This window comes from Aulonocara stuartgranti (genome assembly GCF_965226115.1).
Source record: "Aulonocara stuartgranti genome assembly, chromosome: 9".
In the NCBI taxonomy this organism is placed as follows: Eukaryota; Metazoa; Chordata; class Actinopteri; order Cichliformes; family Cichlidae; genus Aulonocara; species Aulonocara stuartgranti.
In genome coordinates this window covers 20,642,677-20,657,599 of record NC_138960.1, presented here as the reverse complement: position 1 = coordinate 20,657,599, position 14,923 = coordinate 20,642,677, and the positions used below count along the sequence as shown (strand labels likewise).

General features: G+C 43.3%; 1 protein-coding gene across 1 annotated transcript in view; it reads left to right on the top strand.

Annotated features, from left to right (window-relative positions):
• Positions 1-14,923, top strand: part of gli3 (GLI family zinc finger 3) — a 97,230-nt gene that overhangs the window by 10,281 nt on the left and 72,026 nt on the right. The window contains exon 2 of the mRNA XM_082546941.1: positions 7,336-7,509. Coding sequence (XP_082403067.1) covers positions 7,377-7,509 — 133 coding nt within the window. The 5' untranslated portion in view covers positions 7,336-7,376. The remainder of the gene's footprint in view (positions 1-7,335; positions 7,510-14,923) is intronic.

Genomic DNA, 14,923 nt, shown 5'->3' with positions numbered 1-14,923 from the left:
GATTCAGGCGCGGCAATTGATGAATTGCGGCGAAGCTTGGGAAGGGCTAATTTCTCACTTAGCCGTCCTGATGGGGCTAGCTAATAGGCCTTGCTTTGCCTGGCTGATTGTCTGCTGGCTTTATTATTGTGCATTATCACGCTGCCCCCTGGCTGTTTTTAGCGTTCGGCCCCGGAGACGCCAGAGCACATCATTAATCACATTGCGGCACTGACTCATTCCACTTCAACACTTATTCCAATGACACAGTGGAATGAAGGAAAGCAAGGAGGGAGGGAAAGAAAGGGAGTGCGAGCAAAATGAGAAAGGAGGAAAACTGAACTGAAAAGAGGAGGAAATTCAAGTCCGAGTGGGCAGGACAGCTTCACAATAACACTCTAACCTGTAGCTGTACAGCCATCGGATTGCACTCGGTAGTTCAGCTGCTGCAAACAGCGCTGGTTTGACTTCTGTCTGGGGTGCAGAGGATAAGAGGAGTGTATTCTACAGTCCCCTGGGCTAAGTGGAAGATCTACTGTCAAAATCATACGTGCTGCCACTCCACTTACACAGGACCCTCCATCTGCTTGATCCTCCTCTGAGCACAGAGGCAGAGAGAAAGATGTGTGTGAGGAGGAATTTCACTTCCTCCACTCATCCCCTCCCTTGGGCACCCCCCCTCTCTTGCTCATGTTCTACACACAGTGATTGCGCTTGCATATTGAAAGGGATGTAGAGAAACATATGCATCCACATCCATACATACTGTTACACAGCCGGTCTCGCATACTGTCAAATCTACTCGAAACATTTCCTCTTTTCCTCCCGTGCCGTGTTCACATACACATGGGTTACATACAGCCGCTGTTTAACATTTACTTTTTTTTTTTTTTGCTGTGAAAGCACAGCGAAGGATGCTGTTCTTGCGTCTCTGGTTGTGGCATAGCGTAGAGTGCCTTTTAATGACATGTATGAAGAATGCCTCCACAGACACAGAGCTGTTCTCGCTGCAGTTTGGAGGCCCGTTCTCCTGTGCTTTATAATATCTGCCATGTGCACGGGCTAATTGAATGGAAAACTTAGCTAAGAGTGTAGCGGGCTGCTGCAGTTGGCAACAATTAGTTTGAAAACTTTAGATAAAAAATAAGGTGTGCAGTAAAAAAAAAAACAAGTCTAGCATTTTCTCTTCTTTTCAAGGACCTTTGGGATATTTTGCTGAAGTATTAGTTTGCATTGTCTGCGAAAGGCTTCAGTAATCGGCTGAACAAGCATCTTTTCCTTCTCCTTAAGAATCAGAAAAAGTGTCTGATCAAACAAAGGCTCTGTGTTTTAGCATGGGAAGAAAATGGATAAAGTAGGAACAAGGGAAACCGATACTGCATAACTGGGCCACCGCAGCATCAAAGCTGCCCGTATTATCCATTGTCTCAGTTGTCACAGCCCCACTTGCCCTGAAACAAGTGGTTCGTGAACAAATGCAAAGTCAAAAATATATAAATAAACAATCTAATAAGCATGGGGCTGTGGGGAAAAGGAGCAAGGCTTCCATTGTGGCGCTCGCTTTATTTGCCCCTTATCTACTGGGTAGCGAGCGCAAAAGAGGCGTCGTGTAAGCGTCATGATTACATCGTGTGGGTTTGTTACCCAGGAATGTAAGATGCGCTCGGCTCATTCTGCTGTGCAACACACAAGGTCCCTCACCAGCCCTCCAAAGCATCTTAAATGGAGAGGTCTGAGGGACCAAGACGCATGCGAGGATAATCTTATTAACTGTGGTGAAAGCTACTGATGCTCTGTGTTGTTGCACTGTTTGTCCTTGGAAATAAAATACAAATAAAATCAGTCTTCATTTGAAACAGGCTTTCCATTTTCTAATTGTTGTGCAATACACTTGTGGTAGAAAGCTGTTTTTTTGCTGATGGGATGCTTTTAAGACCACGTATCTTTAATATAAAGATAAATCATGAACATCAGTATGTTTAAAATGTACAAAAACATCAAATTGTCATTCAGAAGTAGTCTCAATAAAGCTTTGCAGTGTAACTAGAAAAAGCTGAACTCACACGTGACACAGTAACGTGTAAATGACTAACAAACTTAATGACTCAGACATGCCACACTGCACAAAAAGGGTGAGAAGATCAAGCACTAAACCAGTTTGCATGTGTGTATCTGGGATTGGATATGTGTGTGTGTGTGTGTGTGTGTGTGTGTGTCAGGGTGTGACTAATTCTTGCTAAATGGCCCTTACTTGAGAGTCTGGTCCCCATCAGCTGTAGGCCAGACTTAGTGCCATCTGGGCACAATGTTAAGTTTTTGCTGGTGAATGAGAGCCACAGCCCCCAAATCCCCCCCAGCCCCTTCCCCTTTGCCCTTCAGGGCCAAGGGCATGCTGTAAAAGTGCAGTATTGAACACGAGGCCTAAGCATGTGAAGCTATTGCGCCTCCTCAGTAGGGGTTTTGAACCCATTACAGGTCCTCTAACCACCACCGAGAACCTCTACAGTCTCCTTAAGGCATCTCATCCCCTCACACTGACCTGATCCAATGCAAACACATGCAGTCCATAGGAAGCACACTTTGTTTTATTGCTAGATTCAGCTAATCTCGCCGAAGGGCTCACACTCCTCCTCCTCCCTCTTCTTCTTCGCCCCTCAGTGTTTTAGTTGTTCCAGCTGTGAAGGAGCTTTTAATATTGTTGGCATAGCTGCGCGACGTGCAAAACACACATTGTGCATGCAGGAAAACATGTGCAGGCACGCAGGGGCGCAGTGAGGTGCACACGGACGCATGCGTGCATACATGAACACCCGTACACACGTGCACGTATAGTCTCAGTCTCACACTCCTCCCTTTCTCCATTCATTTTCTCCCTTATCCCACTTTTGCTCACAATCTCCCTCAATCGTCTCCATCTCCCATCTCTCCCCTCTAACTCGCTGCGCCGCGGTGCGTTTGTGCAGTGTTGATAAGCCTAAGATAGCAGATCTCGGTGGTCGCTGATGTAATGATGATGAATGCTGCGGTGCTGCCAGTCTCCCCCTCGGGGGGCCCTCGACACTGAACAGTCGCCCTAATGAAATGAACACAAATACAGTACCCTGTCTGTGAGGGGGGGGGGGGGGGGGGGGTGTTGCCAAATCTAAGAAGACACTTCAAGGGTTTATATATAAATGTCCTCCAGTTTTTGATTGTGTGCGTGCATGTGTAAGTGCGTGTGCCATGCAATTGCAAATGTGTTCCTGATGAGAGCACGCAGGTACACCTAAAGCAGCTTTATAAAATTAAACTTGTGAAGTTGCAGGCTTTAAATAACAAACAGCGGTGATTTTTTGATAGCATTAGTGCTCGTTTAAGCCTGCGTGAAAGAAAGCAAACAGTTTTTTTTCTATCAAAGGCAAAAGTTTATTTTAGTGTGTTCACTTTGATGTGTACAATTTGCAGATGACTTTCAACTCAGTGCCTTTTTCACCGAAGCGTATAATTTATGTTAAATTGATTTGCTTAATGTGCTTATAAAATAAGATTTTTTTTTTCATTTTTTTCAGAGGGAACACTTTGAATTGTGGCATTTTAAACCTGTTTAATCGCCTCCCTTTCTGTGCGGAGGGATTACAGTTGAACGCAAATAATGATACACCCTCGTTTTTCTAATTGGGTGTAGGACATTTCAATGGCAGAAACATTAATGTGAAATTAAGATTTATTCTGACTAACAACGGCATCCAGCGCCTACTTGTGAGTCATTCTGTATGTGCCAGGGATCTGTGGAGACAACAGTGGGGCTGTAAGAAAGGCCACGTACAGGTGATTATCTCTGTGATGCACAGTGTAAATGTAGCAACGTGATTTCTTGCGAGGGGGTCAAAGGGCCAAATGGCAAATTAAAACTTCTTTTGACATTTTACGTTAAGGGAAAAAAAGCTGTAAATTTTCTCTAAACATAGACTGATGTGTCTATGTGAGGGTATGATTTTGAGTGTTTGTGGATGGGGTAAAAATGAGCAAGCACGAAAAACGAGGGCACAGACAGCAACATCTGCACGACTGGGTGTGGGCGTCCAGGTCAGAGGGATTATGGGTGAAAAGGTCCTGCTTTTAATTGCTGCTTTGGAACTGTGGCCTGCCTTGTGGAGCACAAAAGGCCCGTCAGACACGCTTCAGTGGCTTGGACTTGTGAATATTTGCCCGACCAGTGGAATGCCCCGCTTTCTCCTCAGCCACCCCCCTTCTGGTATGATCCCCAATCCAGAACCTCATATTTACTGCACTTTCAGCTCATTTGCTTTGGTCTGACTCACCTGGGGTGTGATAGGAATACACACGTTTATGTGAGCTAGGCACACGAGCATGTCGGGAGCTCAGGACTCCTCTTGTTCTTTTCTCCTTCACTGATTTTACCCAAGTTCAGCTGTACAGATGATGTAATGACAGTTTCACCGGGGCAATGGTGAAGTTTTCTCTCACCGTGCTCTTGTTTGACTTTATGCTGATGAAGTGAACGAGTGGCACCCACGAACTTAATATGAATGCACAGTGCCACGAAAAAGTACTTGCCCCTTCCTGATGTCTTTTGCACAGTTCTCACACTTAAATGTTTCAGATCAACAAACAAATTTTATATTCGACGAAGATAACCTGAGTAAATACAAAATACTGTTTTTTCTGTCCAAACCTACCTGAGCTTATGTGAAAAAGTAATTATCTCACTTTGTTAAATCATGAATTAAGTGAGATTAACCACATTTTTTAGAAAGAAAGACTTCAAATTCACTAGCCAGTCTCAGACCTGATTAACCCCACACCTGTTGATCAAGAACTCATTTAAACAGAACCTGTGTGAGAAAGTAAAGTTGTTTAAAAGATCTCAAAAATCATAACATCATGGCTCTCAAGTATACTTCACAAATGAAGAAAACTTGAAACAATGGTGAAACCTACCAAAATTTAATATCGATGACTCAACCAGGAGGTCACAAAAGAACCAAGAACAACATCTAACAAACTGCAGGCCTCACGTCTCTCAGTTAAGGTCAAAGTTCATGATTCAATAAGAAAGAAACTGGGGAAAAAATGGCATCCATGGGAGATTCCAGAGAAACAACCACTGCTGACAAAAACAAACACGAAGTCTGCCAAAAACATCTTGATGATTTCCAAGAAAAATGTGGGAAAATGTTCTGTGGAATGACAAGACGAACGCTGAACTCGTTGGAAGGTTTTGATTCCACTCCATTTGGGATCAAACTAACACAGCATTTAATAAAAAATATTATCACACCAACAATCAAACATGGTGGTGGTAGTGTGATGGCCTGGTGCTGCTTTGCTGCTTCAGGACTTCCTGTAATTGATGGAAACATGGATTCTGCTCCCGGAGAATATCCGGCCAGCAGTTTGTGTCTCGAAAGCTCAAGAGCATTTAGATTAGTCCACCTCTGAATATCACAAAAAACAAACAAAAAAAACAGAACAAAGTGAAGTTTTTGGAGTGACCTCAGGAGAGTTTGAGTTAAATCAGATTGAGATCCTTTGGCACAACCTCAAAACGAGCTGTTCATGCTCAAAACCCTCTAATGTGGCTGATTAAAACAATTCTACAAAGAACAGCGGACCAAAATTACTCCACGGTAATGTGAAAGACTCATTGCCAGTTAACGTAATTCTTGATTGCAGTTCTTGCTGCCAAGGGTGGCACAACCAGTTATTAGGTTTAGGGGGCAATTACTTTTTCACACAGAGCCAGTTTGGTTTGGATAAAATCATCATCATCTAAAACCTGAATTTTTACTTAAGTTACTTAATATAAAACGTTGCTTGACGATCTGAAACACATAAGTGTGACGAATATGCAAAGAACTAAGAAATCAGGAAAGAGGAACATACCTTGTCATAGCACTGTACATGTATTGCACACGCTCTAATGATTATAACTCGCTCAGGCTGCTTAACCCCCACCCCAGAAATGAAAGCATTCACTCTATCAAACACATGCAGCAGTGATTTGAGATGATATCAGTTCAAGTAGGACAAAAATGTCTTTGGTTGGAGATGACGGCTACGCATGTATTCATGTGGGAGTGATTAGAGGACAAGCTCTTGTTTAATTCTGTTTTGATTGGTAGTGGTGTAATTGCATTGTGTTTTTTTTCCTCTCCTTTTTTTTTGTAAGGCAGCAATTGCTTACAGATGTTGTTGTCGGGTCAGAATGGATGACAGACTCTGGTTTTTCAGGGGGTGGGGAAAAAAACAAACAAAGCGCACAGTGTTTGTCTGAAGTTTACCCCTCACCACTTCCCCCTTGCCTTCCTTCCTTGGGGAGTTGGTAAAAATCAGCTCGCCTCCCTCTTTCTTTGAGCAGCACTACTCTCTTTGCATCACAGCTGACTTTACTGCCTTTGTATCCATGCGTGTTTACAGAGAGGAGGACAATTAAATAGTACAGTTGGGTAATTAGCTGCTCTTTATTGTAAAGAAAATCAGTCAGACTAAATATTTCCAGTAATTATCCAAGAATTACGGGGTCTAAGTAAAGGCTTTGTAACGGACCAAATGAAACTGTCCTATACTTTGTGTAAATGAGTGGTTGTGGTGTATCACCATGTTGTCTCCATAATCAGAGACCTCCATGACCTAGATACAGTTGAGCTTGCAGACAGCCTCTGAGGTGCTGAACTGAGCAGCATGTCTGCTAGACTGTTGGCTGAACCCCTTCTAAACCCACAGACAGTATTAACTTGAACCACCTTTATTCTTTGAAAGAAAAATTGCCCGGCACCATGATATTCCCAAAAGGGCCTTCAAACAACCCTTGTTTTTTCAGGACTGTGAATGTTTCTCTCTCTGTGGTATCCCCTTAAGGTTTCTCCTTTCTCTTTGGAAAGACTGCTAGAGTGGGATTATCAGTATATCCACAAGCTGCCTTTACTTCTATTCTGAGATATAAAACCTAGTCGGGATGTCCTGCCGCACTCTGTTTATAGAGTTGTTGTGTTTTTGACAAGATGTCAGAAGTTTAGCGTGACAGCTGAAAACAGTCGCACTAAATTTTGGTTTTGGATATTTAACCGCAGTTAGCGAGGAAGGAAATCAGGCCCCTGACAAGCAGATCAGAGCCCAGCAGGTTTGAGTTAAAATAAATCAGTGTGAGCTCCTGGATTGACCCTCAGTGTGCTCTGGGCACCATGAAAAGGGAGGACTGGATCTGAAGTTTTCCTCACAGGGTTCACAGTCTATTTCTGAAGCATTCTACAGATAACATTAGAAAAAGTAAACTTATTGCTAACTTATTAATCTTCTAAATATATACTTAATCTTTGCATTCACCGGGTTTATCTTCTGTTTTTTCTCCATTAGTTATCCCGTCTCCATGAGGTCTTGAGGAATGAACAATCGTCATGGAAACCCAGTCCCAGGCCAGTTCAGCAGCTGAGAAGAAGAAGAGGGTGGAGACCATCGTGGCTACCAAGGGCTCATTAGCACGAAGTGACATCAGTGAGAAAGCAGTGGCCTCCAGCACCACCTCAAACGGTACAAGTCACCTCTAACTGAGCTGCAGTAATTTATGCCAATAACCTTTTGATCTTTCGTAATATAGCCACAAGCCGCCCCATTAGTCAGATTACTCTTTGAGTAATAAAAGTCCACAATTGAAGGAATGCAATGCACACAACTTATATTAAGGTGTTGTTTTTTCAGCTGGGACGACTGAAAATAAAAAGTGCATTCAGGTTAACCAGATCAGATAACAAATGCTATCCTAATGTGTGCATGAACATACTACTGAATGAAAATTTCCTATCCATTTTCATGTTTTATTTTGCTAGAGTCACAAAAGCTTTTGTTATTCAGCATTTTTTGGTCAGATGAATTTCAGACCTCTGTGAGTTTGGTTACAATATGTCACTTCCTGGCTGAAAAATTAAGTGCCAAAGCCTGCAGTTCCAAAAATAGCCACCAGCTCCAAACTGTAACTGGTTTACAGTTGTCTTAGACTTACAAGACCGGGTTTTACAGCAGAAATATGGGTACTTGGGAAAAGAGAAATTTGGTTCTCAATAATAAATTTGATGCCCCGGTAAAGGTAAAAAAACAAAACAAACAACCCCAAAATGATTGATGAACTTAAATATAAACTTCCTTATTAAGAAGTCATTTAAGTCATAGGCATAGTGTGGCAGTGCATATACTTAAAATGGACTGCTGCTGACAGGCAGCCTCATTACATACACTACACTTAAAGAAACAAGAACCTCTGAATGTTTGTATCAAAAGGTACTGCAAGCGTTGGGTTTGGTTCTAATTGTGTCACGGCCTAACATTTTGAATACTTATACTGGGATTATGCTTTCCGCATCCACAAGTTCACTAGGATCCAATAGGATCCACTTGGGTCTGCATGATGTACATTTCATCATCAGATAGTTAGCATGAGGGTCTGTGAAGATGTCTGTTTTTTATGACTTTGCAGACTTGTCAGCAAAATTTACATTACAATGCATGCGCCGCAGGAAGTGAAGTGCTACAGGAATGATGTTTTAAGGCTGTAAAACCCCTCACTACACACTTTATAAACTTTTCTCAGACAGGCATGAACATTTTCACGCTTTTCTCTCTTGTTTAAATACTCTCAAAGTTCAAACCTTCGTAGAAAAAAAGGTCCAGTATTATAGTCTGAAACCAAAGGCACCCGCAGCTGCCTTTGACGGTGCAAAACCTTTGGATGACTTTTGTTTTCACTCCCATATTTGATTTCTTTACCACTTTCCCGCTAGGCCACTATGTAACCGCTACCTGTCTGCTAGTCATAAATGAAGCTACTTGTACTAACAGGCCAACAAAGTAGTCAGTGTTCCAGTTTTTATGCATGTATTTTATTTGTATCTAACTTAGCATTAGTTAGCAGGTATCTGTTTCTGTGTGATGCATCCTTTCAGGCAATGGATGCACTTTGCTAACAAGCTAGCTTGTACTAGCTAATAACAAAGACATACGATCACATATTGGTCCATGAAATCACAACAATGACTGCTGCAAGGTCACAATAAAGTCCACAAAGGGTGACGTGATGGTGTCTACATCCATCTTCTATCTACAGTCTATATGTATCAGCGACCATCACTCAACATGTTCGAGCTGTAGGGCCACTGAACTAACCGGCAGTCCAACGAGTATTATAGGACTTAAACGACCATCTAAAGATTTAGACACCCACTGTTTTTTTGACATAACTCTTTCTTTATTTTCATGGCTAACAGTGAGTCAAATACAATGCTCACTGGTAGCAACTTTGACATGTTTACTTAGCAATGTCTTTAACACTTGCTATTAAAAGCTGCACGGAGCTTGCGCTTAATTAAGCTTGTCGTCATTCAGCCTTTCATTCCCAGTTCTGAGCCTTGGAGTAGAAATATTAGACTTTTTCTTTTGTTCAAATGAAAGTCATAACAAAATCGGAGCTGAGATCACCATGGCCTAAGCTGCAGCTGCGCTCATTAGCAGTGAGAGGATTTGGAAGGTTTTTGGGGGTATGGAGATTTGACTCTCGGAGGCAGAGCTGGTGGCCTGATAGAGTGTTTTGTGACTTCCTCTTCATTCTGCTGATGTCAAACATGATCATTCCAAGTGTGAACGGAAGACAAACAGTCTAGGAAGGGGTAAATAAGTCGCTGTGACTTGCTCTCCATATGGAAGTTATCACAGGAAGTAGGTAAGCTAATGCATCCTGAAGCATCTTGGGAACACTCTCACTCTTACTCATTCCCAGATGGCTGGCTCTGTTTCATTCATTAAAGGGACAGTAAGAAAAAGTTTACTACGGAAAAAGCATGGCTGTAATTTGGAACCGTGATTGTGGATTTTTCTTAGTAATGTGCTGATAATTACAGCTCTAAACGGCGCAAGCTTTGTCTTAAAAATCTCCCGTTTGCCACGTCACAGGGCGTGCTACGACTTTGCACTCCCTAAAATACAGTAGTCCCATAACTCACTTGACGAGGGGAGGGATGATACTTATCTGTAGAGAAAGGTCCCTTTTAGATCTCAATCTCTCTCTTTGAATCATAAGATAGCTTACACATTCTTTGTGTGGTTATAATTACAGCACATTCCCCATTCGGCCCCAGAACTCATAACCTCTTATCAGGTGTAACCCTACACTCGCCTCAACTTTAACCCTCGTAGCCCTTGCCCCAATGCATCCATCCAAACAAAAGGTAATTGTGAGCAGCTGTGGAACCCCAGTGACTGGTTCATCTTATGAAGGGCCGGCAAAATATTTCCCCCCGTCAGGCAGAGTAGCGGCCCCTGATCTCAGCACAGCAGAAACCCCCACGGAGTGCCTGGCAATAGCGTGCTATGATAAGTTGTGAAAAGTGGAAAACAATTAGGGAGGGCAGGTGGACTGGTTAGTGCGCATGTTTCCAAAGATATCTCTGCTACCAGGAAGCACAGACGTCTTCTGTGACCGTGAATCAGCTCGGAAACGGGTATTGATCTGATCAGAGCTTATTAGTGATGATAACCTTAAGCTGCAAAATCCTCCCTTCGTGTGCACTGCAGCGATAATTCCCAACTTAAGCATTCCTTGCTCCTTTGCTCTCTTCTCCATAGTTGGGTTTGTCCGGGATGAACAGGCCCCGGAGTAATTATTGAGTCTTGGTAGAGCGTTCCCACATGGTTAGCTAAATGGTGGCTTCATCCTGTGTACCATTCATCTCTGTGTCCCCTCCTTTTAGCAGTGACAGCTCAAAAGAGCCGACTGTGCCACAACAATGCTGTGATTGGTGCTCTTTAGGAGGGGTTTGGAGATGAGGGGGGGTGGGGATGAAGGGGGTGGGGGGTGGGGGTGTCTCTCCCCGCCAATCCTCATCATTCAGCAGGCAGGTGGACCACAAAGTCCCTTGATTCTTTTGTTAGGTCCTACGATTAAAAAAAAGATGTCCATGCTCCTTGGTTGGATAAATCCTGTCGTCATGGGATAATTTGCTAATAAAATAAATAAATAAATAACAGGGTGGGGGAGCTAAAGGACTGGTTATTTGCAAAGGAGAAAAAGAATAGTAAAAGTTTCTGGTTGGTTGGACGTTTATGATATGAGTGCTGCCGATCCAGGGAAGGAGAGGGAGCGAGTGTAAATAATAGGATGGGAATTGAAAAAGCGGGCTCAGTTTAGAAGATTGTCAGTGAACGCCGCTTCGACTGCAGAGCCTCTGCAAAGCATGTTATTAAGTGGGCGAGTTGGGATGCTTTAATGGGCGTGCTTAAAAGGGTGAGAGAGTGAGGGTCTCAGAAGGCAAACAAGTTAAGCCTTAAAGGGCAACAAATGTTAGGCTTTCGTGTAGGTTACTGCAGAAATCCCCAAGCAAATGGAGAGCGTGGCTAAAGTGTTTAAAGAAGAAAAGGAGCACTTGACTACACTGAAAAAAAAGGAAAAAAATCTTGAGATGGGCAGACAAGGTTGAATGATACAGAGAGCTGGGTGAGGAGGGGGGTGATAGAGGAAGAGTGAGGGGCCTCCTTCTTTTTAGGCAGCCATTTAAATGATCAACAGTAAATAGAGGGGAATGTCATCTGACAGAAATAAAGTTCCCGTTAACAGCAGGGATGGAAAGTAATTTACAGATACGCTGTCCCCGCCATCTTTGTGCCTCCCAGATAAGGTTTCATTTCAGAAACGGATAGGAGACATTTTCACTTACGGGCCCCCATTCTGGGACACCTGTGATAACAGCTTGTGGACCCCTAATTGAAAATGGGTTTCAAAATGGATTTTCACTTTTCTTCCTCCCTCTTCTCCCCCCTCTCCATTTGCTCCCTCCCTCATGACTAACCCCCTCCTCCCTCCATCCCCACGAACACCCAGCCCCCCTTTTTTTTCTTTCCTTGGCGTTCCCTTGTCGTTGGCAGAGGGAGGCAATATTGGAAGAACAGGGAGGGAGGGAGGCTTGAAATGGAGCACTGGGAGCGGATCATCCCTCAGCCCTTGTCACAGCTATGACAGCCGCATGATCCGTCTTATTAATGAAATCATTGATCACTTGATGGGACTCATAATCAACTGTTTCTCCACTGTGTCCTGCCCCATCTCCTCCCCCTCCTCCTCCCTCCTCATGCTGTCACCTCTGCTTTCCACTTTTTTGTCCCTGCTGCTTATCCCCCCCCCCCCCCCCCCCCACACACACACACACACAAACTCACACACACACACAAAAAGAACAATACCTACCATAAAGGAAAGTTATTCATGAATGCATAAATTTAATAGGAACACTCAAACACAGCCTGACTATAACTGTTATCAGATGACTCAGCATAATGAGGAGATCTAACGGGAGGATTGATTCCTTAAATATTTTAAGTGCTGTTTTCTTGAACTGTTGTTTTTTTTTCTTTTCCTAAAAGGTGATCTGTGTCATCTGTATTTGTGCTATATGTTTTTTTTATGGGGACCAAAGAGGAAGGCAGGGGCCTCTTCATGTTATCCTGCTGGGGGCTCTGCCTGTGGGAGCTAATGAGAAAGAACTGATGGAGGGATAAGGGACCTCATGGGAGCGCTGCCTGGCCCGTGGGTCAAACAGCACAATGGAGGAGGCGTTATAGACCCTGACATGCAGCCCCACACAGGAAAAGTGGCTTTAAGTGTCAAATGACCGCTGTATGCTACATGCATAATACATAGAAATGCATAAAAACACATTGTGTTAGAATTAGAAGGTATACATAGAAGGTGACAAAATGTAACCATAGCATGCTCTTTTATGATAGTACATTATGAGCTTTCAAAGATAAATATTGAAGCTACCTGTAGAATTGTAAAATCACCATGTGCACACGAGGCGGATGTGCGTTGCCTTCACTGGTGAGCCATAGCCATTTCATGGACTTCTGCACTGAAGGCAATTTCCTGCAGCAGCAGGAGGACAGACTTTGGCAGAGCCACCTCACAGGGGCCTGAGGCGCAGGATTAGCTTAGCCTCGCTGCTACTCAGGGCGGAGGGGAACCTCAGCAGCCCAACCCACTCCAGCGTTGCCTGGCCTCTCTCGTCTGGCACACTTCTGCCTGCCCAGATCTGCCTGCTGGGGCTTCGCTGCTCCCTCACTGCTGGAGGATGCATATAAGCCGCCGCCTCAAGACTTCTGAACACTGCAGTGGTGCCACCACAATTTAGCTGTAGTGGAATTGCATCTTTTTTTTTTTTCCACTTAGTGCTACTTGTTGTAGATAGAACAAAAATCAACTTAATTACAATGTAGATCTTCTTTTTGTGCTAGCCAGCTGTTACAACAACACTGGACTTAATATAGCAACTGCTGAGATCCACCACAAAGACAAGAGACAGGGCAAAAAACAAAAACAGGAAATGATAATCAATAGAAGCATCTCTGAATAAGCCACATGTTTTTACCGATTTGCAAAGGAAACTGAGTGAATGCACAGCAATAGTCTAAACCAGGAAGTCTGCAAACCGTATTAGATAAGGTTACCCCTTTTCCTTATCTTCGAGTAAGTTTGGCAATCTCAGCTTTTGTTAAAAATCTCAGTATTGTTTTTAACGTTAATGTTGTCTTTCAGCAATGATGCTGAATTCTGTGGGGTATTTTTTTATGTGTGTGTATCTTTAGATACTAAAACAAATTGTAGTTAAATGATTTCGAATTCATGGCATGCATACATCTCAAGTCTTAGATTTTTAATATGTTGTGAGAGTTCGTGTCACAGCGGCTCCTTAAAAAAACAAAAACAAACCCGAGGTCATTTTTACCAGAAAGGCCCAGGGGTCAAAGGTCATGCAAGTCTAAACCAATGACCAGCCGTTTAATGACAGATCAGCTTGTCTCATGAGAGAGGATTGGTGCGTATTGACCAGCTTCAATCTGCTGTATCTAAGGTCCTTCTGGCTCCTGCTGCTCCCCTCAGAGTGCGAGGCCGGCGGCCTCGTAAACCCGTAAACCCATAAACCAATAAAGTGGGGAAACAGTAGTTGATTATTCTACCATTCTGCCCATTTGTCGGGAGGCATCAGTGGCCTCCCACCTGCCAGGAGGAACAAAGCAGGAGTGTCACGACCCGACTGGGAGGATTTATTGTGGCGTGTTTTTCTCTGTTTGGTTTGTTTGCGCTCTTCTCTTTGGATGAAGGGGCAACTAGTGGCCTTGCCACCAGGGTTGGATTTTATATAAAAGAAAAATAGGCTTCGATATTGTCTGTATAGTTTGATTTTATTTACAAAGATGTATTTATTATGCACAGTGAAACATTTTCAGAAATAATACCAGCTAGTTGGCTTATGAATAACCTGTGGATTCTTTGTTTTCTGCAAAATAAATACATAAATAAGCCAAAAAATATAAAATTATTAATATATTATAGAGTTGTGAAATCATATGTTATGTGCACAAAGAGCTAGAGTCAGTTTTTTTTAAAATATATTTTATATTTTTTACCTTTGTGAGGTACTTACTGCCTTTTATAATTAGCTTTTTGCATGAAAGATATTTCCAGGCCATTTGCTGCTCTGCGCTCTAAACTCACTGGATTAAATCAAGACATGCTTTCAGATTTGAGAGCGCAAAAGGCTCTGTACTCCCTAATCTCTCTCCCCTGACCTCTACACCCTCTGGGCCTTGACTCTCACCCTTCCCTGTGCTTTCCCTCCCCTTTCTCTGCCCAACTCTCTCCCTTCCAGTGCGAAAGAGGAGCTAGGATCAAAGGCCATAAACCATGGCAGTGATTTCTGGTGATTGATTAGAAGCAGAGGTTGAGAAGCAGCAACTCTCTCCCCTCAGTTCTTCCCACCCTCCGGTGCTGTGCACGTATTCTCCCAGGGCTCTCGTAAATAGCTCAGGCTTTAAGTGTGAAAAGAGTTGCCACGATTGGCAGACAGAACCCAGAGAACACATCCGTGCTGAAGCGGCTTGGCCAGTTTTTCTGCCTTTTCTTTCT